Source organism: Solanum stenotomum, chromosome 11 (assembly GCF_019186545.1).
Source record: "Solanum stenotomum isolate F172 chromosome 11, ASM1918654v1, whole genome shotgun sequence".
NCBI classification, from domain to species: Eukaryota; Viridiplantae; Streptophyta; class Magnoliopsida; order Solanales; family Solanaceae; genus Solanum; species Solanum stenotomum.
The window spans coordinates 50336533-50353952 of record NC_064292.1 but is presented as its reverse complement, the minus strand read 5'-3'; the positions used below and the strand labels follow the sequence as shown (position 1 = coordinate 50353952).

The 17420-nt window shown below is 28.7% G+C and overlaps 4 protein-coding genes across 5 annotated transcripts in view; 3 read left to right on the top strand and 1 right to left on the bottom strand.

Moving 5' to 3' along the window:
• LOC125845351 (uncharacterized) overlaps positions 1–17420 on the top strand; it is a 174941-nt gene that overhangs the window by 32241 nt on the left and 125280 nt on the right. The gene's annotated exons all lie outside the window — the stretch shown is intronic.
• LOC125845378 (ferredoxin, root R-B2-like) lies at positions 138–2565 on the top strand. The gene is made up of 2 exons (XM_049524878.1): positions 138–240; positions 1918–2565. The coding sequence occupies exon 2, from the start codon at positions 1925–1927 to the stop codon at positions 2375–2377; it is 453 nt and encodes a 150-aa protein (XP_049380835.1). The 5' UTR covers positions 138–240; positions 1918–1924; the 3' UTR covers positions 2378–2565.
• Positions 5391–6320, bottom strand: LOC125845369 (uncharacterized). The gene has a single exon (XM_049524869.1). The coding sequence runs from the start codon at positions 6218–6220 to the stop codon at positions 5585–5587; it is 636 nt and encodes a 211-aa protein (XP_049380826.1). The 5' UTR covers positions 6221–6320; the 3' UTR covers positions 5391–5584.
• Positions 10687–12129, top strand: LOC125845384 (uncharacterized). Of its 2 annotated transcripts, none has more exons than XR_007444273.1 (2): positions 10687–10933; positions 11623–12129. XR_007444273.1 is itself a non-coding variant. In XM_049524885.1 (2 exons), the coding sequence occupies exons 1-2, from the start codon at positions 10861–10863 to the stop codon at positions 11823–11825; spliced, it is 360 nt and encodes a 119-aa protein (XP_049380842.1). In that variant the 5' UTR covers positions 10757–10860; the 3' UTR covers positions 11826–12129. The 2 variants fall into 2 exon arrangements, 1 of the variants encoding a protein (XP_049380842.1); XM_049524885.1 differs by having other exon boundaries at positions 10757–10933; positions 11539–12129.

The window sequence follows — 17420 nt, the reverse complement described above, 5'->3', positions numbered from 1 at the left end:
TTGATTTTTCATTAATATAGAACCTAAATATGTCCTTATAGAGGGTTGAAAGGACAATTAAATAGAGTCAAGGGCATGTATGTATCCTAATTGCTTTTCCCCTCTGCTTATTTTTTTTTTTCTATATAAAGCACCACCAAATATATTTTGTGAGCACACTCTGTAGCACTATTTATTTGGTCTTTTATTGATTAAATTCTGCAATTTTTTTCAAGTTCAAAATTCAGATCTTCTACTTCAGTAAGTTAATTATAACCTTCTCTCTCAATATATATAGAGTACTGTTTTCTTTTGATTAATTACTTGGAGTTATTTGTTTCTCAAAAAGAAAAGTATTAGTTTGTTGAATGTTTAGATTAATCAGATTAGGATTATTCTAGACAGAAGAAAATTCAATTTGGAAATTGGATCATTTAGTGTTATGATAACCTGAGTGGAGCTTAAAGGGAACAAGGAGGATTCATTTAGCTGATTCCAACTTGTTTAGGACTAAGACGTAGTGTTACTGTCGTTGTTGTTGATTGAAAGTAGAATGGTCATTGAATTGAAATTGGTCAGATCCTTACTAGAAAAAGTTACATTTATTAACTTATTTTAATTATTACAAGGCAAAGAAAATCAGTTCTTTTTTCTTAAAAAGAAGAAAAAGCACAGGGGCGTGTGTATATCACCGCAGCTAATTGAATTGAGTTGTGGCTTCATGTCAGCACATAAGGTGCAAAGAAATATAGAAAAAAGTTTAAGGGGGAAGTTGTTGGGATTTTCCTTATAGTTTAAGGGGTACTTTTGCTTTTCCTTTTGTGTTACCTTCAGGAGTCGTTTGGTTTGAATTCAAGTTATGATGGGATTAGTTATATGGAATAAGTTATGATGGGATTAGTTATGGTGGGATAAGTTATACTAAGATTATTTTTTATTGAGTGTTTGGTTTGTTATATTCAAAATAATAAATCTTAATAACAACATATAAGTTTACTAAAATACCTTCCATGTGAAAAGTAATGTATAAAAAGTGTTTAAAGGGACATTTTTGTCATTTAATCATTTTATTCCGGGATAAGTTATCCCGGGATTAATATACCACCCATGGGAAGGGATAACTTATCCCGGTACTAATTATTAATCCCAGGATAAGTTATCCCAAACTTTCCAACCAAACACTAAATTAAGTGCCACAAAATAATTATCTCAGGACTATTTGTACCTATCCTTCACACCAAACGGCCCCTTAATTTTCTTTGTTAATACACAAGTGTTTGTAGTGAATTGTGAAATAAGTAGTATTTCTTTTCAGTGCAAAGAACATTATACTCCCTGCAAAATGAGTTCGCTGGTGAGTCGGGAATTTATGTTGCTCGAACTCTTTAAAATGTGGTGTCGGATCCTCCAAAAAGTAGTGCATTTTTGGAGGAATCGTCATGGTGCGGTAACATTTTTGGAGAGTTTCAACTTATATATAGTCTAGAACTCTCTGTATGTGTGTCACTTTGAGTATGCATGAGAGCAATGAATTCCCCATTCAACTCAGGTCTTGATTTGAAGTTTATGAATCTTGAAGAAATAGCATAAGACGAAACAAAAGAACAATTTCTGGCTAATGACAAATTTCATCATCTATGATTGAGTTGGGAGAATTTCTGGATAGATATCGTGAATTTGAACTGTATTCTTTCTGGTTAAAGAATCTTCTTTCAAGTTGCTTTGGAACAATTAGGAGATTCTTTAGAAGAAATACAGTGTTGTGCTTCTGGCAACAACATGCTTGGTCCCGCTTATAGGGACAAATCAATGTGTTCTGAGAAGAAAGATTAGAATATCAATCTCATCAAGAAAGTGTATTGTTTAAACTTTATTATCCAACATCTGTCATGTTTTTAGCGCGAATTAGCTTAATTGATTGTGTTTTATGTCTCTCAGGTATAACATGTCGAGTATAACCCTTCCTTCATCTTCCTTGCTCAAGGTTGGACCATCAATAAAATCGTCCGTCTTTACCAAACCACTCTGTTCATTGAGTTCCATAAAGAGTATTTCCAAAGCATTTGGATTAAAGTATTCGCCCTCGTTCAAAGTCAGTGCAATGGCAGCATACAAAGTAAAACTCATAAGTCCTGATGGCAAGGAGAATGAAATTGAAGTCTCTGATGATCAATACATCCTCGATGCAGCAGAGGAAGCTGGTTTAGAGCTGCCTTATTCGTGCAGGGCCGGCTCGTGCTGCACTTGTGCAGCACAGTTGGTTTCGGGTTCAGTTGATCAATCCGAAGGTGCATTCCTGGACGATGATCAGATGGAGAAAGGTTATTTGCTGACCTGCATTTCGTACCCGAAATCGGACTGTGTGATTTACACACACAAAGAGGAAGAAGTTCATTGAATTTTTTGTTTGATCAGTTAACTCATTCTGTGTCTTTTAAAGGGAAATAGAAAAAACTTGTTTCAGAAAAGGGGAATAGGAAAATAAGAAACAGAGTTATTCTGTACTTTCCACTTGTATTGCTTTCTTGAAAATGCATTTAAATTTGGATGATATTGGTTTAAATTTATATTGTTGGTTAATTGTAATTGAATTAATTATTTAAGTCCAATGAATACAGATTGACAAAAGAATTCAATTTCATTGTGGTGGTTCTTTGATTGATCTATAAATGATGAACTTAGTTTTATTAGCCTAAGATTTGTTGAGTATCATTTGTTTCAATCAATCTTAGTCGAAAATTTAAGTCAATCAATCAAATAAAAAAGGTCTGTTTTCATCATAATTCTTTGCTCGAAAAACATGAATAAAGGTTCTTAAAATTTAAGGAGACTAAAATTCATTACCAGAAGCAAGAGCAAGCTTGTGGATCAAAGATCACTTCGTTTTATACAAATTATAAATATTCAAGTTCTTAAATAATTAAGTTCATGTTCTAGATCAAACATCAAATTTTAAGCTCAAGAACGAAGAATAAATTAAGATTCGAGGAGTTTGGTTTTAAGTTGTTAGCACTTAGCACTACTTGAATTTAAAATCATGTTCAATAATATAAATTCAAGATCAAATTCCAACGCTCTTGAATATATTTTTGAAAAAAAAAGAATCAAATGAATTATAAATCACATATGTTATAATGTGAAATGAATTCCAAGAACCGGAGATGTACTGGTCATTTTTTTCATTGAAAAACATCCAATTAAATAAATATTCTTATCATTTCTCTTAGATCCTATTATACTTTAAAATAATTACACAACATTCCGCTCTTTCTCCCCCTCGCTATCTTCCTCTTTCTCTCTCTCTCCTCTTTCTACTACCTAATTGACACCGGATATTCATTGAAGGACTCTAGTTAAGACATAATTATATCAGACATATTTATCTTTGTACATATACATGTATTTGGATGATTATATTTTCGTCTTTGTTTTTTTCTAAGTATGTATCTATGTACGGATACACTAGATATATCACAAAGTTGATACCAAATAGATCTATTTATGCACGAATACATTAGATATATATACATCACAGATACATTAGAAACATTAATGTCCTCTCATAACCAATATTGAATACTATGCACAGATATACTAGATACATCAATGCATTATATGTTAGATACATGAAATTAATATTAGATATACTGAATGAAATTGATATATACAGATACATTAGTATATATTTGATACTAGATGCACAAACATATGATTTTGAGATATACATATACAAAGAAATAGACGGACAAGGGATGAAGAGAAGTGAGCGCAAAAAAGGAAACAAGATGTATTCGCTAGATATATTGTATTTTAAGGCAAATACCCTATCTTTAGAGGCAAATATAGTATATCTAAAAATAACTTAGATAAACTATATAATTATTAAAACTATCGATGCATTAAGTGATTACCACCTAGTGTGCTACATGAAAGTTGCTCTTTTTTCATTATGAGTTGAAATCAAAGAAAGTTTAGGCTCTATGTGGCCCACCATTTTTTTCCCCTATCAAAAGCAAGCTGGAAGGAAAAGAAGAAAAGTAAGGATTTCTAGTGATAATATTAAAAATTTGGTACTTGCTAATGTTTTGAGCTTCATAAAGGCTTTTAGCTGTAAAAAAAACTGAAAAATTCTCTAATCAAAGGGTGGCTTAGTCAATATGCATTCAAATTAGAGTTGAAAGTTGAAATTGTGATGTGCTTCTTTTACTAATATTGGTATCTTGTTTCTCAAAATTTCTCAACATTGTTAGAACTTTGATTTTTCAATGATGATTTGTAGAATAAGCAACACAATTTTTTAATTTTTTTGCTTCTTCTAAAATAATTATAATGGTGTTCAAGCATTTCTGCATATCTTAACTATCTCATCTGGATCAACGAAGATTGTGATAAAATGGATTTAAAAAATTTCACTCTTCAAATCAACTTCCTAAAATGATTAATGAGTAGAAAAGTGATTAATGAGTAGAAGCACTTCTTTTATTCTTGTTGGATCATTTTCTATTTTCTATAAAACTCTCCACGTTTATTTTTATAATCATTTCTATTTCCACGTTTAGTTTTACAATCATAATAATTTAATTATAGTCAAACCTAAAGTCATTATCGTTTCTCATATTCAACATTGGCTACTTTTGCACTAACAACCTATACATATTTAATGTTGTTTTTTAATATTAAATGGGCAGAAAGTGGAAAGTCATTATCAAACAATTCGTATAAACAAGTGGATTATTACCCTCTATCTTAAATCAATGATTACTAAATTCAAAATTCAAAACAAAAGTTGAATATATAATTCACAAATTATAAGAATGAAATAAAAAAGAGTTTCAAATTTGTCTTTGTTTACCTATCGGATCATAAGAGGCTTCTTTGTCATCTTTCATCTAAAATATTTCCCAACTACGACGTGGATGATAATAATAATAATACACTTAGTGTAATTTTATAAGTAAGAATTGAAACTGATGGCATATATGTAGTCTTAACTCTTATCTCTACCTTGTGAAGATAGATATGTTGTTTCAGTTAGACCTCGGCTCAAATAATAACGTATATCAAAAACAATTTGAAAAGGAAAAGCAATAATAAAATTTAAAGTCATGTAATAACAAATAATATGATAACCAAAACAAATGAAACAACATGTACCAAAAAACCAAAAAATAAGATAGACCCATGCCACCAACATTTTCCACTATTAAAAAATATTTGATCTGATTGACACGACTGTAACTATATAGGGCTATTTTTGAACCTTTTCTCGAACCGTCTATACATATATAATACTGTTTTTAATATTAAATTTGTAGAAAGTAGAAAAGTCATGCATCAAAACATTAGTATAAACAAGTGGATTATCCTTTTTCTCAAAATAATGAGTACTAATTCAAAATGCAAAGCAACTGGAAATTGAATATATATTATATATATTTTACAAAATTTAAAGAATTGAGAAAATATCAAAATGGTGGGACCCGTATATCTATTTATAGTCCTTGTAATGGGCCTATTGGGCCTTATAGGCCTCAAATCACGGCCTAACGAGACAAACAAAAGTGGGCCCATTAAGCTTACGTGTAAAGCCCAATAAGTTGCCGCTCTATGACTTTGACCGGTCACTAGTCTCCAACCGGTTCACACCAACCGAACCGGCCGGTTCAACATTTACATTAGCCACACTTTTTGCTCTGGGCCGGATCTTAAAAATAGTTCTTAGCTTTTTCCAAAACCCGGTTCTTACACCTCTGTCTTTCTTTGACCTAACTCTTCCAGTACAAGAAACTTTAGGTGAACCCGGTTCACTCACATTTGTTGAACCCTTTCTACCCGGTTCAGACCGACTTCGGAATAAACGTCTCGGTTGCTTGCCTTGCCGGAGACTTACGTCGGTCGAGCTAGTTTTATGAGACTTTGGAAGAGCAAATAGAGATGAAGATTTTGGATTTTGATGATGATGATGATTCAACGTCGAGGTGAAAGGATGATGAGAGAATGATTTAGAATGATGATCATTTGACTTTCCAAAAAAACCTAGTTTCATCGATGTCTTACGTTGTATGGTTGCATTTTCATCGAACCAATCTTGTTCCGAGTCTTTAGGGATCCAAAAAGACTCCGGAGGTAGATCTAGCAAGGTCTCCGGAGATTTTATGACATGTTCGTTATCTTGAAATAGGGCTTGATGATCAATATCTGCACGAACCTGATTCTCATTTAGATAAGATTGTAGAGACATAGCTTATTTCAAATTTCAATTTGAGTTTGATGAATATAATGAGAGGAGAAGAAGATGAAAGAAGAAGAAAATTGGAATATGTTAAAAAGAGAAGAAGATCAAGGGCATATGGGTCATGTTTTCTCACATGATATATAGTGACAATAATTGAAACATATTGTTTTGTAAATGACAGACGAATCACGTTGCAGGACCAAATTGAATTTTGTCAGCACTTGTAAATATATTTCTATCCAATATTTAATCTTTTTAATACTAATATATTTCTTGGAAAATGACATATTTGTTATCATGCATTAGTAGTTACATGTACGTGAATAATATGGCTGCTTAAGGTAGAAATAGACGTTCGTCGAATTTAGTAACTTTAGTCTATATTTTATATATGTCTTAAGAATTTATTAAATATTTATAAATTATTTCTAATATAGAACTCTATATATCTTAAATTAAAAGAATCAAAATTCTAAAATCAAAAGCTTCAAATTTTACTTTCATATAATATAATTTTTCAACGAAGAATATTCATTTGATTATCTTTTAATTAGCTTACGTGGCTTCACCATCCAAGATAAGTATATGGGAATTTATTACTAAATTTAAACAAATCAAAGATTAGGAATTAAATATAGTATAAATATAGGAAGAACAAATTTTCCTATATTCGGCGATCGCAGTGAGCGATATGTCCTTTTCCCAAAATGTAAAACATAAAAAGTTGCTAAATTCAAAGGTCTGGCGGCAAATTTTGATATTTGATATTTTCATCAAATCATATTAATATATTATAGTTTAAATAAAAATAGAGAGGGGTGGGGTGGGGTGGGGGTTGGAGGTGGGGGCAGAATTAAATGATAAAAAATTACTCCCTCCGTCCACAATTAATTGTCATGGTTTCCTTTTTTAGAGTCAAACAATAAGAACTTTGACCAACATTTTACGATGTATATTTTCATCATATTGATATACANCGGTCTGGCGGCAAATTTTGATATTCCATATTTTCATCAAATCATATTAATATATTATAGTTTAAATAAAAATAGAGAGAGGTGGGGTGGGGGTGGGCGTGGGAGTGGGGGTTGGAGGTGGGGGCAGAATTAAATGATAAAAAATTATGTGCTAATAGATATTACTTTCTCTATTTCATTTTATGTTTTAGCTAACTAGTTAAGAAATGAGTGAAGGCTTCTGAATTTTGTAATCTTAAATTAAAAAATATGTATATTAATATATGAAAATGTCATTCAAAATTTTATGGTCTTGAATAAATCATCTGAAATGTTTGAATTATAGAGTTACTAAATGTAGAAATTAACATTTTATAAAAATATATTATAAAAAATACGACATGTAAATTGAAACAAAGCTAAAGTATATATAATTTATGAATTTACTGTTTAATGCAAAAGACATAGGGAATTTGCTGCATGAGCTATAGACTTTTTGTTGCTCTTAGTAGGAGTTTGAACATAAATTGAGTGATATTTGCAGAAAATATTTGAAATTTAAATTTTAAAAAATGATATTTAGAAGTTAAAGTATGTTTAGACACATAATTGACTAGAAAGGGAAACACACATGTGATGATAGCCTTGTGTAGATTCAAGAATTTGTTGCGGATTCGACAAAATTCAATATGGGTTCTTCAAATATGTACGGACACTATATTAAAAATGATTTTTAGCGGCGATAAATATATTCCTTAATAAAGAATGCTAAATTTTTTACTGGTATTAATCTATTGTCATTGGATGTAATATTGTATAGGTTATATGGACATTTACTAAGAGTGTTAATTAATTACCTTCATAAATATATATTTAGTTGCAATTAAGCTATAACCGTTAATTAATTGCCGCTAAAGATCATTTTTAGTGCAATGGAAAAAAGTAGAAAAATTATGGCCCTAAATACTTTGTCCATAGTTTACTCAAGAAAATTCAATATACATACATACCAATAGTATAAATTGTGTATACTAACCAACATGGATTGTGGTGCAGTATTGAGATTACTTGACTCTTAATCAAAGATTTCGGGTTCGAGCCTTGAGTATGGAGAAAATCCTGTTGGGAGCGTCACCCCCAAGTGGGCCCTGCACTGCCCTATCCGAATCTAATCAGGGCTCCAAACACCGGATGGAAAATAAAAAAAAAATGTATACTTTATACTAAATATACATATTATAGCTATATAATATACATACATATTATACATATAATATATTATATACATACCTATTGACTATATGTTGTACATAGTGTATATGTTGTATGTTTTCACTAAGTACTAGGAACAATTTTTTTTTTCTACATTGAATCAATATGTATATATTACTAGATAATGAAAGGCCCGTTACGGGCCCAATATTACAATTTAATTAGTTTTCGGGGAAAAAAATTATTATGATATTTTCAAATAAACAGGATAGGAAAGAATAATAAAATATCACATGATTCAGTGGTTTTTTAACATCATGTCAAACATATATATTTGAATTAAATAATTAAATTAATGATATTTTTTCTATTTTATATAAAAATTATTCAAGAGAAAAGATTAAAATTATGAGTGTCAATATATTAACAATTTTCATAAACTATATGAAGCAATAAAGTCTGATGATCCATCTATAGATTAATTTTAAATATACTTAAAATTTGTTTTATAGGTGTTTAACAAACAAAAATAATGACTTACTTGATGAAAATTAGAATGAATTATCTCATTCTTTACAAAGTGATAAAGGATGAAAAAAAAGTTTTGACTTTATCTCTTGTCTTTATGTTCATTAAAATTAGGAGAACAATTTAGTGTAGTAGACAAATAATTTTTTCTAAAGTAATTTTACCTGATGAATGAATATTTTATCTCAAATAAAAAGGATTGAAGAATATTAACAAAAGTTAACTTCAAAACAAAAAGGGCACATCCGATTGACCATTTAGGGAATTAGTTTGGGTTGGCCATTTTTAGATAATTAATTTAGTTTTAAGGTCTATTTGTGTATTTTTTTTCAAAATTTAAATCATATTGTGGATCATTCTCACGAATACCCTTATTTGGGGTGATTTAATTCTTGTTTCTCAATATTTTATTTAAGTGAAAAGAATCATTGGTAAAACTTTTCCTAATATTAAATTATAGGAAGTTCTATGGATAGTTTTTTTTTTTTTTTNGGAGCATCACCCCCAAGTGGGCCCTACACTGCCCTATCCAAATCTAATCAAGGCTCCAATATGGGCTCCAAACACCGGATGGAAAATATAAAAAAAATGTATACTTTATACTAAATATACATATTATAGCCATAATATACATACATATTATACATATACATACCTATTGACTATATGTTGTACATAGTGTATATGTTGTATGTTTTCACTAAGTACTAGAAACAAAGTTTTTTTCTACATTGAATCAATGATTTTATACATATATATATATATATATTATTTTTTTAAAAAAATAAAATTAATATGTATAAATAATGCAGTTTTTTAATTTAAAAAATCTAATAAATTCCCTTACGCCCCAATCAACAACTCCAAGTCTCCAACACAAAGGAACCATTGATGTGTTCAACTTTCATTGAAAGTGATAACTTTAGATTACTTAGGTTTGGCTAAAATGAAACAAAGAAACCGAAGCAAAAAAGGAAAAGAGGAATCATGGTAAGATTTGGCCCACATTGACTTATTATATTATATGGATGATTACGGGTCTAAAGCATTCGATTATCTAATTTATAAAATAAATTTAGTTTATAAAATAAGTATAAGATATATGTGTTGGATATAATAGAGTATTAGAATGTATCCACACACAAAATATATCTGCACATTTCAACTTTTGATAAACTAGTTAGCCGAATGGTATACATATATATTTATAACTTCTCAAATTATATTATATTAATAAATAATTAATTAGCTAAATTTATATTAGCCTAACAGTTTATATCCGTAAACCAATAGTCTTCAATCTCCTTTTTAAAAAAAGGTTCTTCAATCTCCTTTTTAAAAAAAGGTTCTTCAATCTTCATCTATGTTATCCTAAAGAAAATAGTATCGAATAATTACTACTAATTGAGACATCATTTATGAAATCAGATTAATAAGAACATATATTATTCTCTTTAAATAGACTTAAAAATATATAATACATAAATTAAAATAGAAAAAGTACAAAATAAATATAAATATGGGCTAAGACGTAAAAAAAAAGGAAATAATTCAACAATTCAGTACACAAAATATTTTATATTAGCAAATTTTACGAAAAAATTACATTTAAAAGATATAATATAAACAATCTTCCCCGTCTAAACCAACACGACACATATTGCTTGATTAAGCGTCGTAGGTTTAGGCAATTCAATAATTTTAGAGACAAGAATGCGTGTCCTAAGATTAGTATCACTTATATTCAGCCCCCACTTGATAAGATCACTTAAAGAAGAAAATAAATTATTGTCTTTTCTAACTTTAATAAAGTTTTTTTCTCTCTTTCTTTTTTTAAGTGAGAAGATCTATTCAAGAACAATAAACAAAGGCTATAAATACTGGGAAATTTTTAGAATAAGATCAAATTAAAATTCTTTTTATGGGAGTTCTTGAATTTATTCAACAAAAATGGGAACCAAGAAAATAATACTACTATTATTTTTGGCCTTCTACTTTTCATGTGGATTTTATCAAGCCAATGGTAATATTTTTTTATTTCATTTATACACTTTCTCAATTCCTCTATGTTTTTTTTTAACTCTTTCAATTTAAATCAAGGTGTTGAAGTGTTGCTATTTGTAATTTGATCTAATTACTTAATTGAAAGGAAAACTTTGTATTTTACCTTATTTCAATGAACTGAGATTTTTTTTTCTTTTAACTTCTTACATATGAATCATAGAGTAGGAAAGCAGGGGATGATTTTTTATTTTTTATTTTCCAATTATTTCTTTGGTGCATCTCTATGCGAGCCTAAAGAAAAGAGCGTTCAGTTTAGGAAGGGTTCGGATTATCAGTTCTGAGAGGATTTAGTCAACAAGCTACAAATTCATTTGAATACAATAATTTTGACTAAATCACTATATTTTTCCACTGAAACTATTTGTACAATTTTTTTGATCATTTCGAAAAATTAGCAAGTTTCACACTATTTTAGCGAGAATCTGTTTCCCACCATGTATTTTCACAGTAAATTTGATTCAATAAAAAATGACTGGAAAAATCATGTTCTATCAAGTTTAAATTTTGTATCTGATTCGATTGAAATTTATATGCTCATTAATATGCATAAATCTTGTATTGTAGTATCTGAACAACTTAACAACAAACATAATGTTGATGGAGATACAATTATAACAAGTAACAGCAATAAATATGGCCATGGTGCAGAGTCTCATGTTGTTGGTGGCAGAGGAAGTGGAGGGGAAGCAAATGGCTATGGCTCTCGATCTCCAGGATCGTCGAATTTCATACCAATTTACGCTGCAAATGCTCATCACAATCGCCATCGCGGTGCTGCTAGCAGCCACAAAAGCCACAATGTATATCTAGCCTTATTCGCTACAATGTTCTTTGCGTACCTTTGTACTTAAACAGTAAAATGAAGTCGTTCTAGATCCCTGACTCGTCTCATTTTGATATAAGGCATTGTGCCTATGTCTTGATCTACTTAGGTTACAATTGTGTTTTTGTTGTTGTACATGAAAAAAAAGTTGAAAAACATGTTGATATGTGTAGTGTTTGTTGTTGTTTTTAGTTAGATTTTGATTAGGGTGGAGATGCATTATTAGGATGTGTATTATGTCTTTTATTTTCCTCTTTTTTCTACTAAACTTTCCCTTGTATAAGATGTTGAATTGATATACATAAGTTTATCATCTTGTCTTTTATCTATTATTTTTGTTTTTGTCCCCAATCTCTTCACATACATAGACATAAATAACAAAATCATACTAATAAAAAATGAAAAACAGAATAACTTAGTGAAAACTAGTTCACTAGAAATCAGCGGAGTCATAATTTTCACTAAAGAGATACCTTGTTTGGATGGTTGTTACCCGTTGTGCTGTATTGTATTGTTAGTTTAAATATAATGTTTGTTTTGATTGTTACTTAAATTATATTGTATCGTATTGTTTAACTTCAACGATGAAAAGAATCATTTTATGTAACGACCAATTTGGTGTAATTGCATAGTTACCTTAGTATTTTCTTTTCATTTTATTTTTATTTATTATTTAATAATTATATTTCATCTTTTATCCTCCCTTTTCAGAATAGCTCTACCACTTACTCTACTTTTCTGGTAGGTTTATCATTCAAAATTATGAATGTGTGACATTATATAACGATGGGAACGATACAATCTATCCAAACACTGTATACATTAAAATAATACAGTACGATACATTATGAAACAATACGTAACAACCATCCAAACAAAGTGTATAAATTCGAATAAAAAATTAAATGCACAAAAGCCAAACAAGTTTTAAAAAAAGGTTCAAGTATAACATAATCTGAACTCTATTTGTGAAATTATACCGAATTTATTGTAACATGTGTCTCTCATGTGGGTTTTCTCTCAATAAATAAATTGTTTTATACATTAAATTTCATTCTTTTGTGCAGAGAAAAAATTAATTCATATAATTGTTGCCTAAACCTCAGAGGAGGTCCATGCAATTCTTCTTTATTTTTATCCTGATGGTTTAGCATCAATTAGTAAGTTAGTAGTGGAATCATAATTTTTATTATGGAGGCTTCAAATACAAAGGCGTATCCAAGATTTCGGCTAGATGGGTGTACGATTATGAAAAAATGTATCTCTAATATAAATTTGATCGATTTGACTTTTAGTTCGTAATATGAATCATTAAAATTTAAAAATTATAGATCCAAAATATATAATACTACTAGTTTTAAATTTTAATAGACACATTTGATTTAATTATATAAAAAATTTACAATGCTAAATTTTTTAGGAATTCTCAATGTAACACACTTGAAAATTTTGAAAGAATAAAGGAAAAAAACAAAACAAAAATTAGTTGAAACGACAAAAGATCTAAGATTTAAATTTCTATCTCTCACTTAGAGAAGTGCACCCAATCATCATCGCATTTTTATATGATATTTTAAACATGAGTTCACACATCTATATTTAAATATTTTTTAAAAAATATAACACTACTATATATGAACTAGAGAGGGAAGCATGGGTTCACGTGAACCCACGGCACCCCCTATAGATACGCCTCTGTCCAAATATAAGCAAATAAATATAAAAAGAAGTTAAAGAAATATTTATTTTGAACTTTATATAAAATATAAAATTAGCATTATATATTAGTTTTCATCTAAATTAAAACAATTAAATTATTCTCATAATTATCAATATAAGTTTTTTCTCAAGTCTTTACAATCAAGAGAACTTATCCCGAACTTTAAATAGAGGACAAAATTATCCTATTTTGAATATTCAAGAGCAAAATTGACCCATTTTTCCTTGTTTTGGAGCAAACGGTAGTAAGAAGAGTATTTTTTATTTGAGTTATTTTGATAGTTTGAGGATATTTTTAAACCAAAAATATAACAGTAAAGATACTTTTGAACAAAAATGTAATGAATGAAGAATAAAATTATCCTATTTTGAATAGTTCATGAATATATTTGACTTATTTTCCTATTTTATAATTAATAAAAATCGATGCTTACATTAGGGTGCGATTCTTTTCCAAATTCTACCTGAACATAAATATATTTTACATCAAATAATCTTTTATATACCATATAATTTTTTAAGATAAAGAAAGTTTGAATAAACTTTTTACGCCTCTAGCTCCACCTCTAACATCGGCCAAAGGACTCTACAATACCCCCACATTCCACAAAGTAAAAAGGAAATAAAAACTATGGATATCATGAATTTTACCACAAACGACAAAGATATTCCAAGCACTTTATATCCTAGGAATCTTTAAATTTAAAGTCAAGTGGACAATCTCATCAAGCAATTGCTAAATTTTACAATATAATGAAAACACATACCATATATTAAAATCATGAAACCCTAGTTGCATGCCTTTTCACCAAAACATAAACTTTATTCTTTAAGACTAACATATATAGTCCATTGCTTTCATAAATTGTTTATAAGAAGATACACATCATATTATACCTTTTCCAAACTTTCTTTTATCCTATTAATTGTATTCTATGACATTATCTATGTAAACTAACCTTTCCCTTTAAAGTATTAAACCTAACTCATAGTTAAGTGCATGTATTTTCCTACATANGTACTCTACTTTTCTGGTAGGTTTATCACTCAAATTATGAATGTGTGATATTATATAACGATGGAGAACGATACAATCTATCCAAACACTGTATACATTAAAACAATACAATACAATACAATACGATACATTATGAAACAATACGTAACGACCATCTAAACAAAGTGTATAGATTCGAATAAAAAATTAAATGCACAAAAGCCAAACAAGTTTTAAAAAAAGTTCAAGTATAACATAATTTGAACTCTATTTATGAAATTATACTGAATTTATTGTAACATATGTGTCTCATGTGGGTTTTCTCCCCTTTTTAAATAAATAAATTGATTTATACATTAAATTTCATTCTTTTGTGCAGAGAAAAAAATTAATTCAAATAATTGTTGCCTAAACCTCAGAGGAGGTCCATGCAATTCTGCTTTATTTTTATCCTGATGGTTTAGCATCAGTTAGTAAGTTAGTAGTGGAATCATAATTTTTATTATGGAGGCTCCAAATATAAGCAAATAAATATAAAAAGAAGTTAAAGAAATATTTATTTTGAACTTTATATAAAATATAAAATTAGCATTATATATTAGTTTTCATTTAAAATAATTAAATTATTCTCATAATTACCGGTATAAGTTTTTTCTCAAGTCTATACAATCAAGAGCACTTATCCCGAACTTTAAATAGAGGACAAAATTATCCTATTTTGAATATTCAAGAACAAAATTGACCCATTTTTCCTTGTTTTGGAGCAAACGGTAGTAAGAAGAGTATTTTTTATTTGAGTTATTTTGATAGTTTGAGGATATTTTTAAACCAAAAATATAACAGTAAAGATACTTTTGAACAAAAATGTAATAAATGAAGAATAAAATTATCCTATTTTGAATAGTTCATGAGTATATTTGACTTATTTTTCTATGTTATAATTAATAAAAATCGATGCTTGCATTAGGGTGCGATTCTTCTCCAAATTCTACCTGAACATAAAATATATTTTACATCAAATAATCTTTTATATACCATATAGTTTTTTAAGATAAAGAAAGTTTGAATAAACTCTTTACGCCTCTAGCTCCACCTCTAACATCAGCCAAAGGACTCTACAATGCCCCCACATTCCACAAAGTAAAAAGGAAATAAAAACTATGGATATCATGAATTTTACCACAAAGGACAAAGATATTTCAAGCACTTTATATCCTAGGAATCTTTAAATTTAAAGTCAAGTGGACAATCTCATCAAGCAATTGCTAAATTTTAGAATATAATGAAAACACATACCATATATTAAAATCATGAAACCCTAGTTACATGCCTTTTCACCAAAACATAAACTTTATTCTTTAAGACTCTAACATATATAGTCCATTGCTTTCATAAATTGTTTATAAAAAAATACACATCATATTATACCTTTTCCAAACTTTCTTTTATCCTATAATTGTATTCTATGACATTATCTATGTAAACTAACCTTTCCCTTTAAAGTATTAAACCTAACTCATAGTTAAGTGCATGTATTTTCCTACATAGAATAGTATATATATATAGAGAGATATATATATGCGTGCACGTGTGTTAGTGTGTGTCACCTCTAAAAAAAGTTATTGAATTCTTGATTAATTATTTCTTTTCACTTAAAAAAAAAGTTCCTTTTCCCTTAAAGTATTAAAACCTAACTCATAGTCATTATTCCTTTCCCTATAAAGTATTAAAACCTAACTCATAGTCAAGTGCTTGTATTTTCCTACTTAGAATAGTAGAGATATTTATAGATGTGCCACCTCTACAAAAAAAAGTTATTGAATTCGTGATTAATTATTTATATTTATTAACTAAATTTTAACATAAATATGGGGATTTATGCTAAACCTATTGGATTTTTCCGAACCAGATGTAATCAACATGCTAGCTTCTCCCTTACATGTATGCTACAATAGGTGGAGCTAGGGTACCACAAGGAGTTCGGATTTTAATAAAAAATACATTTTATATACATAATACAAGATTTAAATTATTTTTTCCGTATATATAATATATGTTGAATTTTCTTGACTTTTTTATATTTAAATCTCCTTAGTGAAAATATTAACTCTGCTACGATGTTAGTTTATTCTAAAAGCAACTATCACATCCCTTTTCCTTTTATTAAAAGTAATGATCATTTAATTTATAATTTCCTTGGGATGGAATATTATGGGGGGAAAGGAATAGCTAATAAATGGTATCTGAGTTTCCAAGCCACAGATTTGTGTATGAAATAATGAGAAGCTTAAAGATGTACACCTAATTATTCTAATTCATCAAGAAATGCAATGTAAAGATTCTTTTCTTGGATATGTCTCTTCTTCCTAGGTATTCAAAGGTAATGTACTATTTTGAAATTAATTAAAGATAATTGTTCAAAGTACCTCTCTATGTTGGGTTCAACAAGTAATATCCTCCCCCTCCAAATGTATGATATGGAAGGTTAGAGTCAAATGTACAGGTTGAGTTGAAATTGTATACGTTAAAATGAGTTAAATAAAAAAATAAATGATGTCATTGGCATATTTAAAAGTTTATTAAGTTGGGTTGGCCAAAATAGATTAAACGAAAGGTTATAGTTGAACCAACTCAATTTTTACCAAAGTTTTATTTTCTTATAATTTGTTTAGTACTAAACAAAACTAATGATTATTTTTTTTATGAATAAAACATATCAAACAATTTATTTTTTTAAAAAGCTTTTGAGAAGGTTTACATGGATCAGTTTAGGCATTATATTTAACCTAAATCAATTCTAATTCTTAGATGATGAAATGAATTAGACAAATTAAAATAAATTGTATTTTAATAAATAAGTGAGTGCAAAGGCTACAAGAAAAGAACATGAACAATATAGTACTGTGA

Coding starts and splice junctions, on each gene's coding strand:
- LOC125845378 (XM_049524878.1), top strand. CDS start 1,925: ATGTCGAGTATAACCCTTCCTTCATCTTCCTTGCTCAAGGTTGGACCA.
- LOC125845384 (XM_049524885.1), top strand. CDS start 10,861: ATGGGAACCAAGAAAATAATACTACTATTATTTTTGGCCTTCTACTTT. Junction 10,934..11,538: donor TGGATTTTATCAAGCCAATG/GTAATATTTTTT, acceptor CTTGTATTGTAG/TATCTGAACAACTTAACAAC.
- LOC125845369 (XM_049524869.1), bottom strand. CDS start 6,220: ATGTCTCTACAATCTTATCTAAATGAGAATCAGGTTCGTGCAGATATT.